The sequence below is a fragment of the Xiphophorus hellerii genome, chromosome 11 (genome assembly GCF_003331165.1).
Source record: "Xiphophorus hellerii strain 12219 chromosome 11, Xiphophorus_hellerii-4.1, whole genome shotgun sequence".
NCBI lineage: Eukaryota > Metazoa > Chordata > Actinopteri > Cyprinodontiformes > Poeciliidae > Xiphophorus > Xiphophorus hellerii.
This window is the reverse complement of record NC_045682.1, coordinates 23,590,540-23,614,507: the sequence shown is the minus strand read 5'-3', so window position 1 is coordinate 23,614,507 and position 23,968 is coordinate 23,590,540. Positions and strand designations below refer to the sequence as shown.

Below are 23,968 nucleotides of genomic sequence, written 5' to 3'. Positions count from 1 at the left end.
TATCAACTTGATAATTCATGCAAATTCTACATGAAAATGGAAAGTTTCATGGCATACTGGGAAAGATCTCAGTATGCCAGTTTGCACAATAGGATGAAAAGTTAAATTACACTTTATTCAAACTTTCTCTAGAATCCACAGTGAGGTATACTTTCTTTTATTTTCTTTTCTTCTCTTTTCTTTTGTTTCCTTTTCTTTTCTTTTCCTTTACTTAACCAAATAAACCCTGTTGAGAACTAGGTGTCATTTGTAAGAAGGTCCTGGGCAAAAATCAGCAACATAACTTAATATATTTTTAGGAGACAATGATTTTCCAGTAGATTTAGTTGAGAATCTTTAGTCAAGCTGCATTTAGGCAATTTCTCAATCTCTGGTTCTTTGTATTTAGTTCATTTTGGATTGTTCAAACATTTCTGTTGTTTCTCCTTTTTGGTTGTTGTGGTCTGGACTTTGCATAGAGATTTATATTAGGCATGATGTGTATGATAGATGTATTGAGTATGATGATGTATGATAAAATGCTGTGAATGACATAAGGAAAATTTCCAAAATGCAAATTTGGTAAATGTCACGATATGAACAGTATTATGAGCAGCATTACAGAGGCTTAAATTCATTTTTGAGGCTTTTCTGTGTTTGCCAATAGCCATACATTGAGGATGATGCTGTGATTGGTTATGACGATGAGAACTGTCCATATGTGTTGTTGCGTAAAGTTGACCAGTACTCCAAAAGACATTTTCTCCAACCTCAATCCAACCATCGCTTTGGATATTGTTGCAATCAATGAAGTTGAAAGCTGCTTCCGTACAATCAAGATGGCGACAGACGGCCTGGATCTAGGAGCTGGAATCTATCTATTGTTACTGCGTATAGTGATATTGACATAAGAATGATTTTGTTATTAATTGTTTAACCCTAGTTTAGATTCTTATGCCATGTTTACACACAATCACTATCTCTAAACTGCTGTTATTTTCAGGAGTTGATTGAGGAAAAAAACTTTCCTCATTTGCAAAGATACCTTTAATTTGCTGTGCATTGTAAAAAAAAAATAAATAAATAAAAAATGATGTCCAAATTTACAGTACACTACCGAAAGCTGTTTTTACAATAAAATCCATAATTTCACAGTATAATTCTGTGGTTACAGGAATTTTACCGTATTTATACAGCTGCTGGTATCATACAATAAATTAGAGATGTTTATTTTACAGTGTAGTTGTTGTTCTACATAAGTCACATGCCTATTGATTGGTGTGAATTCAGTTCAACAGCTTTTGAGTGTAAAGTATGATTAGAAAAGTCTTGTATAAATTCAGTCACTTATCAATTACTCAAGAGAATAACAACACATTCACAGCTATTATATAAAAAATAAGAAATACACATAGTACCAAACAGAAGGTTGTTTTGTTTGTCATTCAAAAAACATCAATTAATAGCATCATATAGAATTATAAAAGAATAACTACAGACAACAAGTAATGTCACAGTCATAATTTAATGGCTGTTTTCCTCATTTTAGCTCTTCTGCAAAGTTTCTTAATGGCATTCCTCACTTCTTCTGTCTTCAAAGAGTAAATAATAGGATTGAGCAGCGAGGGAACTGTGAATGTCAAACTTGAATTTATTTTTCTTGCATTTTTAATGAATGTAGAAAGTCAGTACAGCTACATTGGTGCCCACAAATGGAAGATAAAATATGGTAACAAGACAGTGGCAGTCTCATAATCTAAAAATCCATTTCAAGCATGAATTCCTCACTTCTCTAGGAAACTATTTTTACTCTATTGGTTAATGGTCTGAATTAGCTTAACACTTTATTTAGTGCAGATGACTCCAAAGTGTTTACACTACATTCAGTCATTCATACACACATTCACACACTGATAGTGGTGCTAAGCTACACTGTAGTCACACCTGCATTTTATAATGTTTTCTAAAGAAAACATAAGACTAACTAAATTTTACTTATGTGAAGTGTGATTTCTGCAGTAGGTACATGAAAATGGAATGCTCTTTTACTTAAAAAGACAAGCAAACCTTTTGGTGAGAATTAGCAACTTTATTTTTTATAATTCAGCCTTGAACTCTAGATGTCCTCAGTTACATGTTTCCATCACCATTTTGCATTTTACCTACATGCTTTCTGCAATGAAACTTTCTACATTGACTCGTCTCAAAAGAATGTGTTGATCTGTACATTCTGGACAGATCAACAGAGGGACAACATTCAGAAACAACCAACTGTAAATATATCTACTAATCACTTCAATTTAGGATCTCAGGTATATCTGAAGTCATCACTACGCTACATAAAAACACCACTGCACGTAAAATATCTTGTATTAAAAAATAAACATGTATCTGAAATAAACCATAGTAACAAAAACACATGTTTACTTAAGATAACTTTTGTACACATACCACCTTATTATCAGCATTAAAAAATCAACAGAGCAAAATAACTTAACATGATGTAATATTAATTTGTTAAAGTTGTGCCTTAAAGCACTAAGAAGTTCGAGTTTGCAATTGCGAGACAAGTTTGTTTATCTTTTTTCTTTTGCAAAGCCTCTTAAAAGCATTTATCACTTCTTTTGTCTTTAAAGCGTATATGATCGGATTTAGCAGAGAGGGAACTGTGTGTGATAAACTAGAATTTAATATCCTCATATTAGGATCAATGCCGTTAGTTTTCACTGTTATATTTGTGCCCAGATATGGTATAAAAAAAAGGGCCACCAGAATCAGATGAGAAGTACAAGTTCCCATTGCTTTATGTCGTTCTTCTTTGGATACAGTTCTGCTCAGTGCTATAGAAATGCAAATGTACGTAGCTCCTATCAGAACGAGAGGAATACAAATGACTACAGCAAAAGTGAAATTAGCCATGATGTAGTTTATGTATGTATTATTACATGCCAAACGATATGTTGGTCCATGATCACAGAAAAAACTTTGTATTACCACAGATGCACAGAAGGACAGGCGCTCAAGAAGTCCAACCAAGGCTCCAATGACCATGACTAGAGATGTCCATGAACACAACAGAATAGTAGCTATTGATTTCCTTGTTACAATAATGTTATATCTCAATGGAAAGCAAATTGCTACAAATCTGTCATAGGCCATTATGACTAGAGTCCATGATTGCATACTTCCAAAGAATAAAACAAAGAACATGTAACTTAAGCAGGCCTCATAAACAATGTACCGCCTGTTAAACAAAAACGTGTCCAAGAGCTTTGGGATGAGAGCAGTGCTCCCACACAAATCTGTCAGAGCCAGGTTGAACACTATTATGTATCTGGGAGTGTGGAGAGTCTTCACCAGGTAAATAACAGAGAGGAGGAAACCATTGCTAAGCACAGTCATGATGTACACAAAGCACAAGAAGACATAGTAATACTTAACATGAGGGATGTTGTAAAACCCACCGAGATAAAAATGTAGAGGACGAACAAATGTGGAGTTAAACATGGTAGTATTTTCACCCTCTCTGTTCATATTTATAGCAGGATATACTCACAAAACAAACATCATAACGAGAGAGACAAAGAGTGTTGAAAGCACCTTTAGTTTTCTTAACACACTGGAGAATCACAAGTGTGTGCAGCTCTCTGAACTGTTCCATGCTATGTTTTCACTTATATAGTTCATCGTTACTGCACGCTCTCATGTATTGCTCAATGAACGTCTGATGGTGTCATTAACGATATGACGCAACTCAACATTACTGTTACCAGAGCATAAAATTATATCTATAAAAAGGAGCATTTACTTAACATCTTGGAAATTACATTTATTGTTAGTATTATTTTTGTTGTAAATTTGCATCATGTTTTCATCTGTGTCCATAAATGAAGTAATTGAAAAAAAATATTAAAAGGTAGAGAAACAAATGTAACTTTCTTTAAAACTCTCCTCATGAATTCCCCATAACTTTTGACCCTAGATTTAAAAGATGATATATAACCCAGGTATATCTGATAAAATGTTTGAGATGGATGGCCAACAATTCTAAACATGTTCCAAAAGAGCTTAATTAAACTGCACCTAGATAATATTGAGCAAGTAACAATTAATACATGTTGTCACTAGTAGGCTTCAAGGCTGTGTGTGATTTACATCTGATATGAGATCATATTAATAAATGTTCAATGTGTTGTGATCAATACACAAATAATTTAAAGGTTTTCTTGTCCTTTCTTAAAGTTATAGCAAACACAGACCCAGAAAGACAAGTAGGCATCCAACTATAGGAAAATAAATCATTATTTTCATCTCAACAATAAAGATTAATTTTAAAAATTGCTCATGGCTTTTTAAATAATGCGTATAGTTCGATAAAGACAAAAGTTGTTTTTTGTGGTTTAACCTTCAGGTTTTGTACTGGTCACTTTAGTGTTTAGTGGTATTGTACACTTATTGAGTATTAGATCATTTGCTGTTGGAAACAAATGTTAAAATGACACTGCTGATGTTTATAATGGTGCAGATCATGTAAAATGTCAGCTGGTGGATTCATTGACCCCAAAACACATAAATTGCAATTTGAACCATTTCAAGTTGCAGCTGATTTAGGAGGAAGTAACAGGAATTTATATGGGATCTGATCAAAACTTGGATCGAAACCTGACCAGTTTCACCTTAGGACATGGGCAGGCTGCAATCGAGTTGGTAACTATCAGTCAGTTAGAAAATATCTTGTGGTTGAGGTTGGACGTTGTTTTCCCCAGCTGCATGGGAACCAGTCTGATTCCCATGCTTTGGATCCCTTATCCCTTTGTATAAAACTCACGTGTTGTCTCTGCCTGGCAGAGCTTTCCGTTTCAGACTTGCTTCATTATAGATTGTCCTGTGAGCTCTCTGAGTTGTGCACAATTCATGAATAAACCTGATTGAGTGATTTTACCTGAACAGTGCTTGGAAATAGTTTTTTCCACGACATAACTATCAGTCAGTTAGAAAATATCTTGTGGTTTGGAGAGTGTAGAGGTGTGTTCCTCTTAGAAGTAGTATCACAATTTTGGTGTAGCATAGCCAAAGTACTGATTTAAATCTGCTACAAAATCTGTGATCGGACCAAAGTTTAGGGTGATGGAAATATGACCAACCAGTAGGGGGAATTTTTCTGCTAGTTTCTGCAAAACTTGTATTCAATTCTTCTGCTCTCATTCAAATATTCACTGTGCTTTCTCCAAACTTTCTCCTGGCGCTCAAAACTTGTCTCTGCTCAGATCAAATCTCCACTTGCAAACCTCTCTGCTGGCTTGGAACAAAAACTTACCGTTGCCTGGCAACCTCTCAGCCAATAGAATGAAAGTTATGCTGGGTGCGCTTGTTTCCTTCTAGTGTACAGGTGTCAAACTCCAGTCCTCAAGGGCCGCTGTCCTGCAGGTTTTAGATGTGAAACAGGTACAAAACACTGGAATGAAATAACTTAATTACCTCCTCCTTGTGTAGATCAGTTCTCCAGAGCCTTAATGACCTAATTATCTATTCAGGTGTGATGCAGCAGAGGCACATCTAAAAGTTGCAGGACAGCGGCCCTTGAGGACTGGAGTTTGACACACTTGTTTAAAGTGGGTGTGCTTGTGTCATTCCACTGAAAATATGTGCTCTCGAATTATGGCAGAAAAATTCCCCCATAAACCAACCTCAGACACTTAATCACCCAATATAAAATATTAAAATGCTATGGAAAACAATTGCTGGTCATTAATTATATAAACAATTTCAGTACCGCATGTGAAAGATTCGCCATTGGTTGCTGAGATAAAAAATATATATTTTTGGCACTTTTTATTGACTGTTCTTTTTTTATTATCAGGAACAAATGTCTTAATTGAATAAAAAAAATAATCCATATCTGTCTGGGATTTAATTTATTTTAGATTTAGCTGAGGTGAAATGCAAAAAAATAAGTGGTTACTTGGCTGTGGTTACTTCTTACAGGAAGAACTTTCTGCTAAATGTTTTTCTAAAGTATTTAGTATTTGCAATTATTTTGCTAATTAACTGCATTGTATTGGTTGCTTAGTTTCTAAAGTATATTATGTTAAATATTGCTTACATAAGTTACACAGTAACCAGATTTAGTTTTTCTTTAGTCTGGGTGCATAACCATACTTTCCCTCATTAACATGCACAAAATATATCTTCATATGCAAGACAAAAATAACTTCTCTCATAATTTAATCACATAAATCTGTTTATTAATTTATTGACACTATTTTTAAGATGACTAATTCCAAAAAGTTGGGATACAGAATCATCACAACACATTCACAGTCCTGACTCACAATCAGTTACCAGCAGCAGTTTATAATCACTGAGCAAAATTTCAACTTAGGAAAGGTTAGTTACAAACAACTGATAATTAAAATAATCATTTTGCATTGATGTTCCTCATTTTAGCTCTTCTGCAAAGTTTCTTAATGGCATTCCTCACTTCTTCTGTCTTCAAAGAGTAAATAATAGGATTGAGCAGCGAGGGAACTGTGAATGTCAAACTTGAATTTATTATTCTTGCATTTGGATGAATGTAGGAAGTCAGTACAGCTACATTGGTGCCCACAAATGGAAGAAAAAATATGGCAACAAGAATCAGGTGAGAAGTACATGTTTCTAAAGCTCTGAGTCTTTCCTCTCTTGAAATAGTCCTGGACAAAGCGATGGCAATGCAAACATAAGAGCTAAATATCAGAATGAGGGGAATGCACATTATCACAATAAGGGCAATAGTAGCCACTATGTAACTGTAAGATTTATCATTACAGGCCAGCTGATATATTGGTCCATGATCACAGAAGAAGCTTTTAATCTCTATAGATGAACAGAACGAGAGGCGATTAATAAAACCAGCCGAAGTTGCCGTGATGCCAACCAAAAACATCCAACAACACAGCAGGATTACAACAACAGATTTTGTAGTTATAATGCTGTGATACCTTAATGGGAAGCAAATTGCTATTAATCTGTCATATGCCATTGTGACAAGCGTCCATGACTGTAGACTTGTGAATAATAAAACAAAGAACATGTAAGCTAAGCAGGCTTCATAAACAATGTATCTTCTGTTAAACAAAAATGTGTCCAAGAGTTTTGGGATGAGAGCAGTGCTCCCACATAGATCAGTGAAAGCCAAGTTGAAAACTATTATATATTTAGGACTATGTAGAGTCTTCACCTTGTAGATAACAGAGAGAAGGAAACCATTGCCAAGGACAGTCATGATGTACACAAAGCACAAGAATACATAGTAATATTTAACATGAGGGATGTTGTAAAACCCACCAAGATAAAACTCTGCAGGTCGAACAAATGTGGAGTTAAATATGGAGGTAGGCAGAGTCTCTCTATACATCACTATTACACATTTACCAGGCTCAAAAACATAATCAAGAACGACAGAGTAGCTTGAAAGAAGTTGCTGTCTCCCAGCACACCAGAGAATAGGATGAGTTTGCTGCTCTCTGGTCTGTTGCAGGGTTACCTTTCCTTTTATATCTTTTCTCCTGTGATTATCATACATCAGTGTGACTCACTGGTTTCTGTCACTCATAAAAAGCTCCTTATTGTTACCATAATACTAAATATCATCTGCAAAAATAACGCTCATATTGGACAAATAAGACATAATTACCCATAATCCATTAAAGAAAACTTAACTTGTGCATGTTTTTGACTTGTCAGGTTTTTGCATCTGCGTCCTTCACACTGAAGTCATTGAAAGAAAGTTAAAAACTAGAAAAGTGATAAGTCTCTCTAGTGCCTTTTGCTTTTGCTCAAGTTACTGTTACTAGTTACTGATAATACAAAGGCTAAAGGCCTCACAGTATTGTCACATCTAATACATTTATAATCACTTTTCATTTTATTACAAGCAAAGCAATCAACATTCAATCTTTATTTAATCAACACATGAATCAATACATTAATCACAGCATTGGTTATTATTTCTGTTTGTTGCCTTTAAATCACTTGGGCCTATTTCACTTCTGTAAAAAGGAATCCATGTTTATTTCACAAAATACTTGATTTTTAATCACCAATCAGAAAGTCAATATTTCTTTTCAATTATCAACTTGATAATTCATGCAAATTCTACATGAAACTGGAAAGTTTCATGGCATACTGGGAAAGATCTCAGTATGCCAGTTTGCACAATAGGATGAAAAGTTAAAATGGAGCCTTGGCGAAAATTCAAACTGGGAGACTCGACCAGCTTCACCACATCATCTAATCACTACGCCCGACCGCAGCCAATCTGGACCGGAGCTTCACGCCACTCCAGCCAATCGTCGTCCAAAGACACCTTCAAAAGTCCGAGCTACCCTGGGGTCTTCCTGCTCGTCAGCCGTGCTTCGAACCTACGTGAACGCTTCTCCTACCTCTCAGACATTCAGTCAACAAGTTTCAGCTGCCTTCCGTCCGCCCAGATCCAGGGAGTGTCCCTCACCGGCCGGCTACGCTCCTGTCGACTCCCCGCTACTCCTCACCAATCTAACCGCCCTCATCACGCCTTCCTTCGGCCTCCATCGGCGACGACGAGCCGGAATTTTCCGTCCTCCCCTCGTTGACGTCGCAGTCCTCCGCTATCTTCCCGGTTCCCCGTTCCGGCTCACCATAGGCTGCTGCGGCTCATTGGCGCTGTCCCCCGCAGCAAGCGCTGGTTGTCTCCACGATCCGCCGTGGCTGCACCGACGCACGTCGGCTCTTCCTGCTCGCCCCACCATGGACTCGATCCGTTGCCCGATCGTCTCTCCCAGTTCACCTCCGAGAGGACGTCGCATCAGACCGCTACGCTCACCTCCACCTATCTCGGCTCGCAGCTGGCTTGTCAGCCTCATCAACCCGCAGCTTCATCTGCGCCCATTGGGCGTCATCTAGGTAAGACGTACCTGCTCCTGACTCGTTCATTCTCCCTTCGCTTTACGTCTCTGTCAGCGTACCAGCGCCTTTAACTCATGTTTACCACGCCTCCTATCGCCGGTCAGTCTTGGCATTTCCAGGGTCGCGACTAGCTCGTTCCGTTAGTTCCCCGCTCAGGCCGCCGTAGCCCTCTCTTCCCTCTGTTGCTAAGATCGCTCCAAATTCTGTCAGTAGTTCCAGTTTGCATTTCAGCTCATTCTGGCCTCCGCCCCAGCTGCCGCTGGTCTCCTAATCGCAGCACCATTTTCTTTAAGCTTTTCATGACTAGTAGAGGGGATCCGTCTAAAGTTCCATATAAAATGCACCTGAAAACAAACGGGCAATCTTTTATTTACAATTTCTCTTTTCTGGGAAAAAAAAAAAAGCCGTGCTGCCCCTTCTACTCCAGATCCATGCAAGCAGCCCATCCACACAGATGGCAGAGCGTCCGAGCGCTGCAGCTCCAAAATGGTGCAGTCATCAGGTGTCTGAAAGAGAAAATACCTTAACTATGGACCCAGCAGGTAGATTACCCGAGAGCAGAGACGCAGCCTACCTAGATCCACGCTTATCATCTGGTGAACCAGGTGGAAACGTAACAATGCTGCAGGAACACACGAATGGCTTCATTAGTAGGTCCAGCATCCACAACAACCGCAATCCCAGCCATTGACCGTAGATGGCTTGACGATCTCAGTTGAGCAATCAGGAACACAAGCCACCCAGGCAGCCGACATACACAGGGAGAAACAGTCACGCACACACACCTTAGCAGCACCATCAATCACGGGGCCGCTCCTGGCACAAAGCGGGGAGGATGGTTCTCCTTCCCCCTCAGTCGGGCCAATGTCGCACCCAGAGTAGTCTGATCATCAGAAGCCGCTCGTAGGCTCTCTAATTTTGCAGCTTCATTGCAGCCAGACCGGATCTCATCTGCGTACTTTCCAGTCGTCAATCTTAACCTCCACCCTCGAACAGTTAGCTTCACCTGCACAGCGATACGAACTTCATGAGTCCTCTTTCAAGTGATTCATAGTTCACAACGCCGCTCGCTCTGACAGCTTTGTTTCCTCGTCATCCATTGGTTCCGACCCATATCAAGGAGGCATACACACAGTTGGTACGCAGTCATGCGCGCTAGGTGGTCAGCGTCATCTGTACAGCCGTCAGTTCGATACACGCGACGGGATAAAACCAGCCAACGTTCTTCTGGTAAATGAATGGTCAGTAATTACCGCTGGAGCTAGTCGTAGCCGACCACAAAGCTCGCTCGTATAAAACAAGCCTCCCGTTCCCCGATAATCCGACTGCTTACCACCAAGCCGGACCGTCGCTGGCAATTTGGCTCACGAAGATCTAACTTCCCTGTTATGTGGCCGATTACCTAAAAGCGTTTCGGTAATCCCTCTCTGTCGGTCGCTATCAGCCGTTGGAGCAGGACGTATGGCGATCCTCATTGGCAGGAAACTAAACTCCGGCCCGACGTTGACTCTCGGTCTCGTGTACGTGCTCTAGTCTACCGCGCAGTAGGAATCCTGACTTGTTCTACCCTTTTCCTTGCGTTCTCTAAAGAGCTTTTGGGGGATTTACAGGCCCCTATTATTTAGCGATCCAACTTCGTCTCATTGCCCCCAGCATAAGATAAAAACACTCCAGGATTTCGAGAATTACATCCACGCATTCATCCGTAGTTGCATTAATTAATTAATTAGTTAAGCAGGATTCGTATATCCGTACAACTTAATCATATTACAGCAGATCACAGGCAGCCAGTCTGTCCCTCCAGGTCCAGTTATAACTCCCACATCTGCCTCCGTGCAAAGCATTCCTACAGCTTCCCTTCTTCAGTTCTTTCCTACATCCGCAGTCTGCTCGCTGGAAGCAACTTTCACGCTAAGCTTTAGCAACCTACCACATCATCTAGTCTAGTCTGGTCATCTAGTCTAGTCGAACCCCGCTGTGAATTTCTTCTCAAGGGATTTCTAAGCATAGCTCCTCTAATCCTGATAGCTGGAAACCCATCTCATTCCCATCACTTGGGAATCTTATCACTGCACACCAATCCGGCGCCTTCGTCCCCTACATCAGAGCTCCACTCATGCGCTTTCCTCCTAGCCTTCTATGGATTTCAGATACGGAGTGAGTTCACACTGCATCTAAAGTATTCAATCAGTTAGAGACTATCTAACTCGATACTAAATTCTTCCCTGACCACTACAACCGCTGCCCGTTTCATCTGCCACCTCAGACTGATCTCAGCTGAGATCCTCCCCCTTGCCACTTCTCGGGCCATTCTTTTAGAATAGGCGTTGCCACATCGCCATCGTCAGGCGTCCCTTCAGCTTCTCTCCTTCAGCTCGGCCGCTGGTCATCCCCGGCCTTCTCATCCTATATCCTACCAAATCTTTCAGCTGTGCTCGAAGCTCCACATGCAATGTCTGCAGGTGAGCATCTCTCCAAATTACTGGTGGTGGAGCCCTAGTCACCGTAAATAGCTACTAAATGGTGAAATTCTTCTTTTTGTTCATTGGTCCCACAGTGATACTTAGTGGTTGATTTGTGCTTTATTTTGAAGAGCGGTAGATTTCTTCTTTGCGTATTTTGTGTTAGGCACTTCCTGTTTCGCAAACCACGCAGAGTCAGCGTTAGAGCCTGAAGAAAAAGAAAATTTGTAAAATAGCGCTCTTGGAAAGCAGAATGAGGTAGGAATGTGCGCAATTGTGTTTTGTGAACATTTATGTTTATTTATACATTATGTATCCTTTATTTATGCTACAGTTTTCACGGTGTCTGACAAGAAAGGTCAAGATTAAACTGCACCCGTTCGGAACTCCCTGCATCTGGCTGTTCATTCCGAGAGGCCGCTACAGTCACCTCTAACATTTATTTCACACCTAGGGAAGCTAGCACGGCCCAACAGGCCCTCAGCCCTGCCGGCTTGGCCTCGCAGTCCATCACGCTGCTTCGCCATCAGTCCCGCCAGCGTGCGGGCCCTATCGCCTATCAGTCTCGTCAGACTGCAGGCCCTGACTGACGCCTATCAGTTCGGCAGACTGCAGGCCCCGACCCACGCCTATCAGTCTCGTCAGGCTGCAGGCCCGACTGACGCCTATCAGTTTCGGCAGACTGCAGGCCCTATCCGACGCCTATCAATCTTGTCAGACTGCAGGCCCTACCGACGCCTATCAGTCCCGTCAGTCTGCAGGCCCTACCGACGCCTATCAGTCCTGTCAGATTGCAGGCCCGACCGACGCCTATCAGTCTCGCCAAGCTGCAGGCCCTACCGTCGCCTATCAGTCCCGTCGACTGCAGGCCCCGACTGACGCCTATCAGTCTCGTCAGACTGCAGGCCCAACCGACGCCTATCAGTCTCGTCAGACTGCAGGCCCAACCGACGCCTATCAGTCTCGTCAGACTGCAGGCCCAACCGACGCCTATCAGTCTCGTCAGACTGCAGGCCCAACCGACGCCTATCAGTCTCGTCAGACTGCAGGCCCAACCGACGCCTATCAGTCTCGTCAGACTGCAGGCCCCAACCAACGTGGTGCGCCTATCAGTCATCCGACTGCAGGCCAGCCAGGCCTCGGCCCGGCTCCCTCTTTTGGGGGGAAGACTATCCCGAGCTCGCCGAGCAGACCGCCTGCTCACGGCGATCCTCGGCTCACGGTCTTCTGCCGGGTCCGAGCGCCAAAGAAATTGTACCATTAAATCTTTTTAACTGCTATTTTCTTCTCTGTGTGAGTCTCTCCAGATTGAAATGGAGCCTTGGCGAAAATTCAAACTGGGAGACTCGACCAGCTTCACCACATCATCTAATCACTACGCCCGACCGCAGCCAATCCGGACCGGAGCTTCACGCCACTCCAGCCAATCGTCGTCCAAAGACACCTTCAAAAGTCCGAGCTACCCTGGGGTCTTCCTGCTCGTCAGCCGTGCTTCGACCCACCTCCTCCCCTTCTCCACCTTCACCATGAGGGTCGTCGTCCAGGATCCCTTGTGCTCTTCCTCTCCAAGCTCCGCTCCACCACCAGTTTCGGTCCCGGGGGGAAGACTATCCCGAGCTCGCCGAGCAGACCGCCTGCTCACGGCGATCCTCGGCTCACGGTCTTCTGCCGGGTCCGAGCGCCAAAGAAATTGTACCATTAAATCTTTTTAACTGCTATTTTCTTCTCTGTGTGAGTCTCTCCAGATTGAATTATACTTTATTCAAACTCTCTCTAGAATCCACAGTGAGGTATACTTTCTTTTCTTTTGTTTTCTTCTCTTTTCTTTTGTTTCCTTTTCTTTTCTTTTCCTTTACTTAACCAGATAAAACCCTGTTGAGAACTAGATGTCATTTGTAAGAAGGTCCTGGGCAACAATCAGCAACATAACTTAATATATTTTTAGGAGACAATGATTTTCCAGTAGATTTAGTTGAGAATCTTTAGTCAAGCTGCATTTAGGCAATATCTCAATCTCTGGTTCTTTGTGTTTCATTCATTTTGGGTTGTTCAAATATTTCTGCTGTTTATCCTTTTTGGTTGTTGTGGTCTGGACTTTGCATAGAGATTTATATTAGGCATGATGTGTATGATAGATGTATTGAGTATGATGATGTATGATAAAATGCTGTGAATGACATAAGGAAAATTTCCAAAAAGCAAATTTGGTAAATGTCACGATATGAACAGTATTATGAGCAGCATTACAGAGGCTTAAATTCATTTTTGAGGCTTTTCTGTGTTTGCCAATAGCCATACATTGAGGGTGATGCTGTGATTGGTTATGACGATGAGAACTGTCCATATGTGTTGTTGCGTAAAGTTGACCAGTACTCCAAAAGACATTTTCTCCAACCTCAATCCAACCATCGCTTTGGATATTGTTGCAATCAATGAAGTCAAAAGCTGCTTCCGTACAATCAAGATGGCGACAGATGGCCTGGATCTAGGAGCTGGAATCTATCTATTGTTACTGCGTATAGTGATATTGACATAAGAATGATTTTGTTATTAATTGTTTAACCCTAGTTTAGATTCTTATGCCAAGTTTACACACAATCACTATCTGTAAACTGCTGTTATTTTCAGGAGTTGATTGAGGAAAAAAACTTTCCTCATTTGCAAAGATACCTTTAATTTGCTGTGCATTGTAAAAAAAAAAAAAAAAAAAATGATGTCCTTAATTTACAGTACACTACCGAAAGCTGTTTTTACAATAAAATCCGAAATTTCACAGTAACATTCTGTGGTTACAGGAATTTTACCGTATTTATACAGCTGCTGGTATCATACAATAAATCAGAGATGTTTTTATTTTACAGTGTAGTTGTTGTTCCACATAAGTCACATGCCTATTGATTGGTGTGAATTCAGTTCAACAGCTTTTGAGTGTAAGGTATGATTAGAAAAGTCTTGTATAATTTCAGTCACTTATCAATTACTCAAGAGAATAACAACACATTCACAGCTATTATATAAAAAATAAGAAATACACATAGTACCAAACAGAAGGTTGTTTTGCTTGTCATTCAAAAAACATCAGCTAATAGCATCATATAGAATTATAAAAGAATAACTACAGACAAGTAATGTCACAGTCATAATTTAATGGCTGTTTTGTTCATTTTAGCTCTTCTGCAAAGTTTCTTAATGGCATTCCTCACTTCTTCTGTCTTCAAAGAGTAAATAATAGGATTGAGCAGTGAGGGAACTGTGAATGTCAAACTTGAATTTATTATTCTGGCATTTGGATGAATGTAGGAAGTCAGTGCAGCTACATTGGTGCCCACAAATGGAAGAAAAAATATGGCAACAAGAATCAGGTGAGAAGTACATGTTTCTAAAGCTCTGAGTCTTTCCTCTCTTGAAATAGTCCTGGACAAAGCGATGGCAATGCAAACATAAGAGCTAAATATCAGAATGAGGGGAATGCACACCCCCACAATAAGGGTAATATTAGCCAATATGTAACTGTAAGATTTATCATTACAGGCCAGCTGATATATTGGTCCATGATCACAGAAGAAGCTTTTAATCTCTATAGAGGAACAGAACGAGAGGCGATTAATAAAACCAGCCGAAGTTGCCGTGAAGCCAACCAAAAACATCCAACAACACAGCAGGATTACAACAACAGATTTTGTAGTTATAATGCTGTGATACCTTAATGGGAAGCAAATAGCTATTAATCTGTCATATGCCATTGTGACAAGCGTCCATGACTGTATCCCTCCGAATAAGAAAACAAAGAACATGTAAGCTAAGCAGGCTTCATAAACAATGTATCTTCTGTTAAACAAAAATGTGTCCAAGAGTTTTGGGATGAGAGCAGTGCTCCCACATAGATCTGTGAAAGCCAAGTTGAAAACTATTATATATTTAGGACTATGTAGAGTCTTCACCAGGTAGATAACAGAGAGAAGGAAACCATTGCCAAGGACAGTCATGATGTACACAAAGCACAAGAATACATAGTAATATTTAACATGAGGGATGTTGTAAAACCCACCAAGATAAAACTCTGCAGGTCGAACAAATGTGGAGTTAAATATGGAGGTAGGCAGAGTCTCTCTATACATCACTATTACACATTTACCAGGCTCAAAAACATAATCAAGAACGACAGAGTAGCTTGAAAGAAGTTGCTGTCTCCCAGCACACCAGAGAATAGGATGAGTTTGCTGCTCTCTGGTCTGTTGCAGGGTTACCTTTCCTTTTATATCTTTTCTCCTGTGATTATCATACATCAGTGTGACTCACTGGTTTCTGTCACTCATAAAAAGCTCCTTACTGTTACCATAATACTAAATATCATCTGCAAAAATAACGTTCATATTGGACAAATAAGACATAATTACCCATAATCCATTAAAGAAAACTTAACTTGTGCATGTTTTTGACTTGTCAGGTTTTTGCATCTGCGTCCTTCACACTGACGCCATTGAAAGAAAGTTTTAAAAACTAGAAAAGTGATAAGTCTCTCTAGTGCCTTTTGCTTTTGCTCAAGTTACTGTTACTAGTTACTGATAATACAAAGGCTAAAGGCCTCACAGTATTGTCTCATCTAATACATTTATATTCACTTTTCATTTTATTACAAGCAAAGCAATCAACATTCAATCTTTATTTAATCAACACATGAATCAATACATTAATCACAGCATTGGTCATTATTTCTGTTTGTTGCCTTTAAATCACTTGGGCCTATTTCACTTCTGTAAAAAGGAATCCATGTTTATTTCACAAAATACTTGATTTTTAATCACCAATCAGAAAGTCAATATTTCTTTTCAATTATCAACTTGATAATTCATGCAAATTCTACATTAAACTGGAAAGTTTCATGGCATACTGGGAAAGATCTCAGTATGCCAGTTTGCACAATAGGATGAAAAGTTAAATTACACTTTATTCAAACTCTCTCTAGAATCCACAGTGAGGTATACTTTCTTTTCTTTTCTTTTCTTCTCTTTTCTTTTCCTTTCTTTTCTTTTCCTTTACTTGACCAAATAAACCCTGTTGAGAACTAGGTGTCATTTGTAAGAAGGTCCTGGGCAAAAATCAGCAACATAACTTAATATATTTTTAGGAGACAATGATTTTCCAGTAGATTTAGTTGAGAATCTTTAGTCAAGCTGCATTTAGGCAATATCTCAATCTCTGGTTCTTTGTATTTCATTCATTTTGGGTTGTTCAAACATTTCTGTTGTTCATCCTTTTTGGTTGTTGTGGTCTGGACTTTGCATAGAGATTTAGATTAGGCATGATGTGTATGATATATGTATTGAGTATGATGATGTATGATAAAATGCTGTGAATGACATAAGGAAAATTTCCAAAATGCAAATTTGGTAAATGTCACGATATGAACAGTATTATGAGCAGCATTACAGAGGCTTAAATTCATTTTTGAGGCTTTTCTGTGTTTGCCAATAGCCATACATTGAGGATGATGCTGTGATTGGTTATGACGATGAGAACTGTCCATATGTGTTGTTGCGTAAAGTTGACCAGTACTCCAAAAGACATTTTCTCCAACCTCAATCCAACCATCGCTTTGGATATTGTTGCAATCAATGAAGTCAAAAGCTGCTTCCGTACAATCAAGATGGCGACAGACGGCCTGGATCTAGGAGCTGGAATCTATCTATTGTTACTGCGTATAGTGATATTGACATAAGAATGATTTTGTTATTAATTGTTTAACCCTAGTTTAGATTCTTATGCCATGTTTACACACAGTCACTATCTGTAAACTGCTGTTATTTTCAGGAGTTGATTGAGGAAAAAAGCTTTCCTCATTTGCAAAGATACATTTAATCTGCTGTGCATTGTAAAAAAAAAAAAAAAAAAATGATGTCCTTAATTTACAGTACACTACCGAAAGCTGTTTTTACAATAAAATCCGAAATTTCACATTAAAATTCTGTGGTTACAGAAGCTGTGTTTATACAGCTGCTGGTATCATACAGTAAATTAGAGATGTTTATTTTACAGTGTAGTTGTTGTTCCACATAAGTCACATGCCTATTGATTGGTGTGAATTCAGTTCAACAGCTTTTTAGTGTAAAGTATGATTAGAAAAGTCTTGTATAATTTCATTCACTTATCAATTACTCAAGAGAATAACAACACATTCACAGCTATTATATAAAAAATAAGAAATACACATAGTACCAAACAGAAGGTAGTCTTGCTTGTCATTCAAAAAACATCAACTAATAGCATCATATAGAATTATAAAAGAATAACTACAGACAAGTAATGTCACAGTCATAATTTAATGGCTGTTTTGTTCATTTTAGCTCTTCTGCAAAGTTTCTTAATGGCATTCCTCACTTCTTCTGTCTTCAAAGAGTAAATAATAGGGTTGAGCAGTGAGGGAACTGTGAATGTCAAACTTGAATTTATTATTCTGGCATTTGGATGAATGTAGGAAGTCAGTGCAGCTACATTGGTGCCCACAAATGGAAGAAAAAATATGGCAACAAGAATCAGGTGAGAAGTACATGTTTCTAAAGCCCTGAGTCTTTCCTCTCTTGAAATAGTCCTGGACAAAGCGATGGCAATGCAAACATAAGAGCTAAATATCAGAATGAGGGGAATGCACACCCCCACAATAAGAGCAATAGTAGCCACTATGTAACTGTAAGATTTATCATTACAGGCCAGCTGATATATTGGTCCATGATCACAGAAGAAGCTTTTAATCTCTATAGATGAACAGAACGAGAGGCGATTAATAAAACCAGCCAAAGTTGCCATGATGCCAACCAAAAACATCCAACAACACAGCAGGATTACAACAACAGATTTTGTAGTTATAATGCTGTGATACCTTAATGGGAAGCAAATTGCTATTAATCTGTCATATGCCATTGTGACAAGCGTCCATGACTGTATCCCTGCGAATAATAAAACAAAGAACATGTAAGCTAAGCAGGCTTCATAAACAATGTATCTTCTGTTAAACAAAAATGTGTCCAAGAGTTTTGGGATGAGAGCAGTGCTCCCACATAGATCTGTGAAAGATAAGTTGAAAACTATTATATATTTAGGACTATGTAGAGTCTTCACCTGGTAGATAACAGAGAGAAGGAAACCATTGCCAAGGACAGTCATGATGTACACAAAGCACAAGAATACATAGTAATATTTAACATGAGGGATGTTGTAAAACCCACCAAGATAAAACTCTGCAGGTCGAACAAATGTGGAGTTAAATATGGAGGTAGGCAGAGTCTCTCTATACATCACTATTACACATTTACCAGGCTCAAAAACATAATCAAGAACGACAGAGTAGCTTGAAAGAAGTTGCTGTCTCCCAGCACACCAGAGAATAGGATGAGTTTGCTGCTCTCTGGTCTGTTGCAGGGTTACCTTTCCTTTTATATCTTTTCTCCTGTGATTATCATACATCAGTGTGACTCACTGGTTTCTGTCACTCATAAAAAGCTCCTTACTGTTACCATAATACTAAATATCATCTGCAAAAATAACGTTCATATTGGACAAATAAGACATAATTACCCATAATCCATTAAAGAAAACTTAACTTGTGCATGTTTTTGACTTGTCAGGTTTTTGCATCTGCGTCCTTCACACTGAAGTCATTGAAAGAAAGTTTTAAAAACTAGAAAAGTGATAAGTCTCTCTAGTGCCTTTTGCTTTTGCTCAAGTTACTGTTACTAGTTACTGATAATACAAAGGCTAAAGGCCTCACAGTATTGTCTCATCTAATACATTTATATTCACTTTTCATTTTATTACAAGCAAAGCAATCAACATTCAATCTTTATTTAATCAACACATGAATCAATACATTAATCACAGCATTGGTCATTATTTCTGTTTGTTGCCTTTAAATCACTTGGGCCTATTTCACTTCTGTAAAAAGGAATCCATGTTTATTTCACAAAATACTTGATTTTTAATCACCAATCAGAAAGTCAATATTTCTTTTCAATTATCAACTTGATAATTCATGCAAATTCTACATTAAACTGGAAAGTTTCATGGCATACTGGGAAAGATCTCAGTATGCCAGTTTGCACAATAGGATGAAAAGTTAAATTACACTTTATTCAAACTCTCTCTAGAATCCACAGTGAGGTATACTTTCTTTTCTTTTCTTTTCTTCTCTTTTCTTTTCCTTTCTTTTCTTTTCCTTTACTTGACCAAATAAACCCTGTTGAGAACTAGGTGTCATTTGTAAGAAGGTCCTGGGCAAAAATCAGCAACATAACTTAATATATTTTTAGGAGACAATGATTTTCCAGTAGATTTAGTTGAGAATCTTTAGTCAAGCTGCATTTAGGCAATATCTCAATCTCTGGTTCTTTGTATTTCATTCATTTTGGGTTGTTCAAACATTTCTGTTGTTCATCCTTTTTGGTTGTTGTGGTCTGGACTTTGCATAGAGATTTAGATTAGGCATGATGTGTATGATATATGTATTGAGTATGATGATGTATGATAAAATGCTGTGAATGACATAAGGAAAATTTCCAAAATGCAAATTTGGTAAATGTCACGATATGAACAGTATTATGAGCAGCATTACAGAGGCTTAAATTCATTTTTGAGGCTTTTCTGTGTTTGCCAATAGCCATACATTGAGGATGATGCTGTGATTGGTTATGACGATGAGAACTGTCCATATGTGTTGTTGCGTAAAGTTGACCAGTACTCCAAAAGACATTTTCTCCAACCTCAATCCAACCATCGCTTTGGATATTGTTGCAATCAATGAAGTCAAAAGCTGCTTCCGTACAATCAAGATGGCGACAGACGGCCTGGATCTAGGAGCTGGAATCTATCTATTGTTACTGCGTATAGTGATATTGACATAAGAATGATTTTGTTATTAATTGTTTAACCCTAGTTTAGATTCTTATGCCATGTTTACACACAGTCACTATCTGTAAACTGCTGTTATTTTCAGGAGTTGATTGAGGAAAAAAGCTTTCCTCATTTGCAAAGATACATTTAATCTGCTGTGCATTGTAAAAAAAAAAAAAAAAAAATGATGTCCTTAATTTACAGTACACTACCGAAAGCTGTTTTTACAATAAAATCCGAAATTTCACATTAAAATTCTGTGGTTACAGAAGCTGTGTTTATACAGCTGCTGGTATCATACAGTAAATTAGAGATGTTTATTTTACAGTGTAGTTGTTGTTCCACATAAGTCACATGCCTATTGATTGGTGTGAATTCAGTTCAACAGCTTTTTAGTGTAAAGTATGATTAGAAAAGTCTTGTATAATTTCATTCACTTATCAATTACTCAAGAGAATAACAACACATTCACAGCTATTATATAAAAAATAAGAAATACACATAGTACCAAACAGAAGGTAGTCTTGCTTGTCATTCAAAAAACATCAACTAATAGCATCATATAGAATTATAAAAGAATAACTACAGACAAGTAATGTCACAGTCATAATTTAATGGCTGTTTTGTTCATTTTAGCTCTTCTGCAAAGTTTCTTAATGGCATTCCTCACTTCTTCTGTCTTCAAAGAGTAAATAATAGGGTTGAGCAGTGAGGGAACTGTGAATGTCAAACTTGAATTTATTATTCTGGCATTTGGATGAATGTAGGAAGTCAGTGCAGCTACATTGGTGCCCACAAATGGAAGAAAAAATATGGCAACAAGAATCAGGTGAGAAGTACATGTTTCTAAAGCCCTGAGTCTTTCCTCTCTTGAAATAGTCCTGGACAAAGCGATGGCAATGCAAACATAAGAGCTAAATATCAGAATGAGGGGAATGCACACCCCCACAATAAGAGCAATAGTAGCCACTATGTAACTGTAAGATTTATCATTACAGGCCAGCTGATATATTGGTCCATGATCACAGAAGAAGCTTTTAATCTCTATAGATGAACAGAACGAGAGGCGATTAATAAAACCAGCCAAAGTTGCCATGATGCCAACCAAAAACATCCAACAACACAGCAGGATTACAACAACAGATTTTGTAGTTATAATGCTGTGATACCTTAATGGGAAGCAAATTGCTATTAATCTGTCATATGCCATTGTGACAAGCGTCCATGACTGTATCCCTGCGAATAATAAAACAAAGAACATGTAAGCTAAGCAGGCTTCATAAACAATGTATCTTCTGTTAAACAAAAATGTGTCCAAGAGTTTTGGGATGAGAGCAGTGCTCCCACATAGATCTGTGAAAGATAAGTTGAAAACTATTATATATTTAGGACTATGTAGAGTCTTCACCTGGTAGATAACAGAGAGAAGGAAACCATTGCCAAGGACAGTCATGATGTACACAAAGCACAAGAATACATAGTAATATTTAACATGAGGGATGTTGTAAAACCCACCAAGATAAAACTCTGCAGGTCGAACAAATGTGGAGTTAAATATGGAGGTAGGCAGAGTCTCTCTATACATCACTATTACACATTTACCAGGCTCAAAAACATAATCAAGAACGACAGAGTAGCTTGAAAGAAGTTGCTGTCTCCCAGCACACCAGAGAATAGGATGAGTTTGCTGCTCTCTGGTCTGTTGCAGGGTTACCTTTCCTTTTATATCTTTTCTCCTGTGATTATCATACATCAGTGTGACTCACTGGTTTCTGTCACTCATAAAAAGCTCCTTACTGTTACCATAATACTAAATATCATCTGCAAAAATAACGCTCATATTGGACAAATAAGACATAATTACCCATAATCCAGGAAAGAAAACTTAACTTGTGCATGTTTTTGACTTGTCAGGTTTTTGCATCTGCGTCCTTCACACTGAAGTCATTGAAAGAAAGTTTTAAAAACTAGAAAAGTGATAAGTCTCTCTAGTGCCTTTTGCTTTTGCTCAAGTTACTGTTACTAGTTACTGATAATACAAAGGCTAAAGGCCTCACAGTATTGTCACATCTAATACATTTATAATCACTTTTCATTTTATTGCAAGCAAAGCAATCAACATTCAATCTTTATTTAATCAACACATTAATCAATACATTAATCACAGCATTGGTTATTATTTCTGTTTGTTGCCTTTAAATCACTTGGGCCTATTTCACTTCTGTAAAAAGGAATCCATGTTTATTTCACAAAATACTTGATTTTTAATCACCAATCAGAAAGTCAATATTTCTTTTCAATTATCAACTTGATAATTCATGCAAATTCTACATGAAAATGGAAAGTTTCATGGCATACTGGGAAAGATCTCAGTATGCCAGTTTGCACAATAGGATGAAAAGTTAAATTATACTTTATTCAAACTCTCTCTAGAATCCACAGTGAGGTATACTTTCTTTTCTTTTGTTTTCTTCTCTTTTCTTTTGTTTCCTTTTCTTTTACTTAACCAAATAAACCCTGTTGAGAACTAGATGTCATTTGTAAGAAGGTCCTGGGCAAAAATCAGCAACATAACTTAATATATTTTTAGGAGACAATGATTTTCCAGTAGATTTAGTTGAGAATCTTTAGTCAAGCTGCATTTAGGCAATTTCTCAATCTCTGGTTCTTTGTATTTCATTCATTTTGGGTTGTTCAAACATTTCTGTTGTTTATCCTTTTTGGTTGTTGTGGTCTGGACTTTGCATAGAGATTTATATTAGGCATGATGTGTATGATATATGTATTGAGTATGATGATGTATGATAAAATGCTGTGAATGACATAAGGAAAATTTCCAAAATGCAAATTTGGTAAATGTCACCATATGAACAGTATTATGAGCAGCATTACAGAGACTTAAATTCATTTTTGAGGCTTTTCTGTGTTTGCCAATAGCCATACATTGAGGGTGATGCTGTGATTGGTTATGACGATGAGAACTGTCCATATGTGTTGTTGCGTAAAGTTGACCAGTACTCCAAAAGACATTTTCTCCAACCTCAATCCAACCATCGCTTTGGATATTGTTGCAATCAATGAAGTCAAAAGCTGCTTCCGTACAATCAAGATGGCGACAGACGGCCTGGATCTAGGAGCTGGAATCTATCTATTGTTACTGCGTATAGTGATATTGACATAAGAATGATTTTGTTATTAATTGTTTAACCCTAGTTTAGATTCTTATGCCATGTTTACACACAATCACTATCTGTAAACTGCTGTTATTTTCAGGAGTTGATTGAGGAAAAAAACTTTCCTCATTTGCAAAGATACCTTTAATTTGCTGTGCATTGTAAAAAAAAATAAAAAATGATGTCCAAATTTACAGTACACTACCGAAAGCTGTTTTTACAATAAAATCCGTAATTTCACAGTAAAATTCTGTGGTTACAGGAATTTTACCGTATTTATACAGCTGCTGGTATCATACAATAAATTAGAGATGTTTATTTTACAGTGTAGTTGTTGTTCTACATAAGTCACATGCCTATTGATTGGTGTGAATTCAGTTCAACAGCTTTTGAGTGTAAAGTATGATTAGAAAAGTCTTGTATAATTTCAGTCACTTATCAATTACTCAAGAGAATAACAACACATTCACAGCTATTATATATAAAATAAGAAATACACATAGTACCAAACAGTAGGTAGTTTTGTTTGTCATTCAAAAAACATCA

General features: G+C 38.3%; 5 protein-coding genes across 5 annotated transcripts; all 5 read right to left on the bottom strand.

Moving 5' to 3' along the window:
* Positions 1-2,253: 2,253 nt before the first annotated feature.
* LOC116728684 (olfactory receptor 1-like) lies at positions 2,254-3,612 on the bottom strand. The gene has a single exon (XM_032576957.1). It carries the CDS (start codon positions 3,511-3,513, stop codon positions 2,518-2,520), a length of 996 nt encoding a protein of 331 aa, XP_032432848.1. The 5' UTR covers positions 3,514-3,612; the 3' UTR covers positions 2,254-2,517.
* A 2,625-nt stretch (positions 3,613-6,237) lies between these two features.
* Positions 6,238-7,472, bottom strand: LOC116728639 (olfactory receptor 51F2-like). The gene has a single exon (XM_032576893.1). The coding sequence runs from the start codon at positions 7,373-7,375 to the stop codon at positions 6,398-6,400; it is 978 nt and encodes a 325-aa protein (XP_032432784.1). The 5' UTR covers positions 7,376-7,472; the 3' UTR covers positions 6,238-6,397.
* A 7,031-nt stretch (positions 7,473-14,503) lies between these two features.
* On the bottom strand, positions 14,504-15,847 carry LOC116728845 (olfactory receptor 146-like). The gene is made up of 2 exons (XM_032577162.1): positions 15,837-15,847; positions 14,504-15,476 (listed from the first exon to the last, which is right to left on the bottom strand). The coding sequence occupies exons 1-2, from the start codon at positions 15,845-15,847 to the stop codon at positions 14,504-14,506; spliced, it is 984 nt and encodes a 327-aa protein (XP_032433053.1).
* Positions 15,848-17,678: 1,831 nt separating this feature from the next.
* Positions 17,679-18,756, bottom strand: LOC116728844 (olfactory receptor 51F2-like). Its single transcript, XM_032577161.1, has one exon. It carries the CDS (start codon positions 18,657-18,659, stop codon positions 17,679-17,681), a length of 981 nt encoding a protein of 326 aa, XP_032433052.1. The 5' UTR covers positions 18,660-18,756.
* A 2,097-nt stretch (positions 18,757-20,853) lies between these two features.
* Positions 20,854-21,931, bottom strand: LOC116728843 (olfactory receptor 51F2-like). The gene has a single exon (XM_032577160.1). The coding sequence runs from the start codon at positions 21,832-21,834 to the stop codon at positions 20,854-20,856; it is 981 nt and encodes a 326-aa protein (XP_032433051.1). The 5' UTR covers positions 21,835-21,931.
* Positions 21,932-23,968: the final 2,037 nt, after the last annotated feature.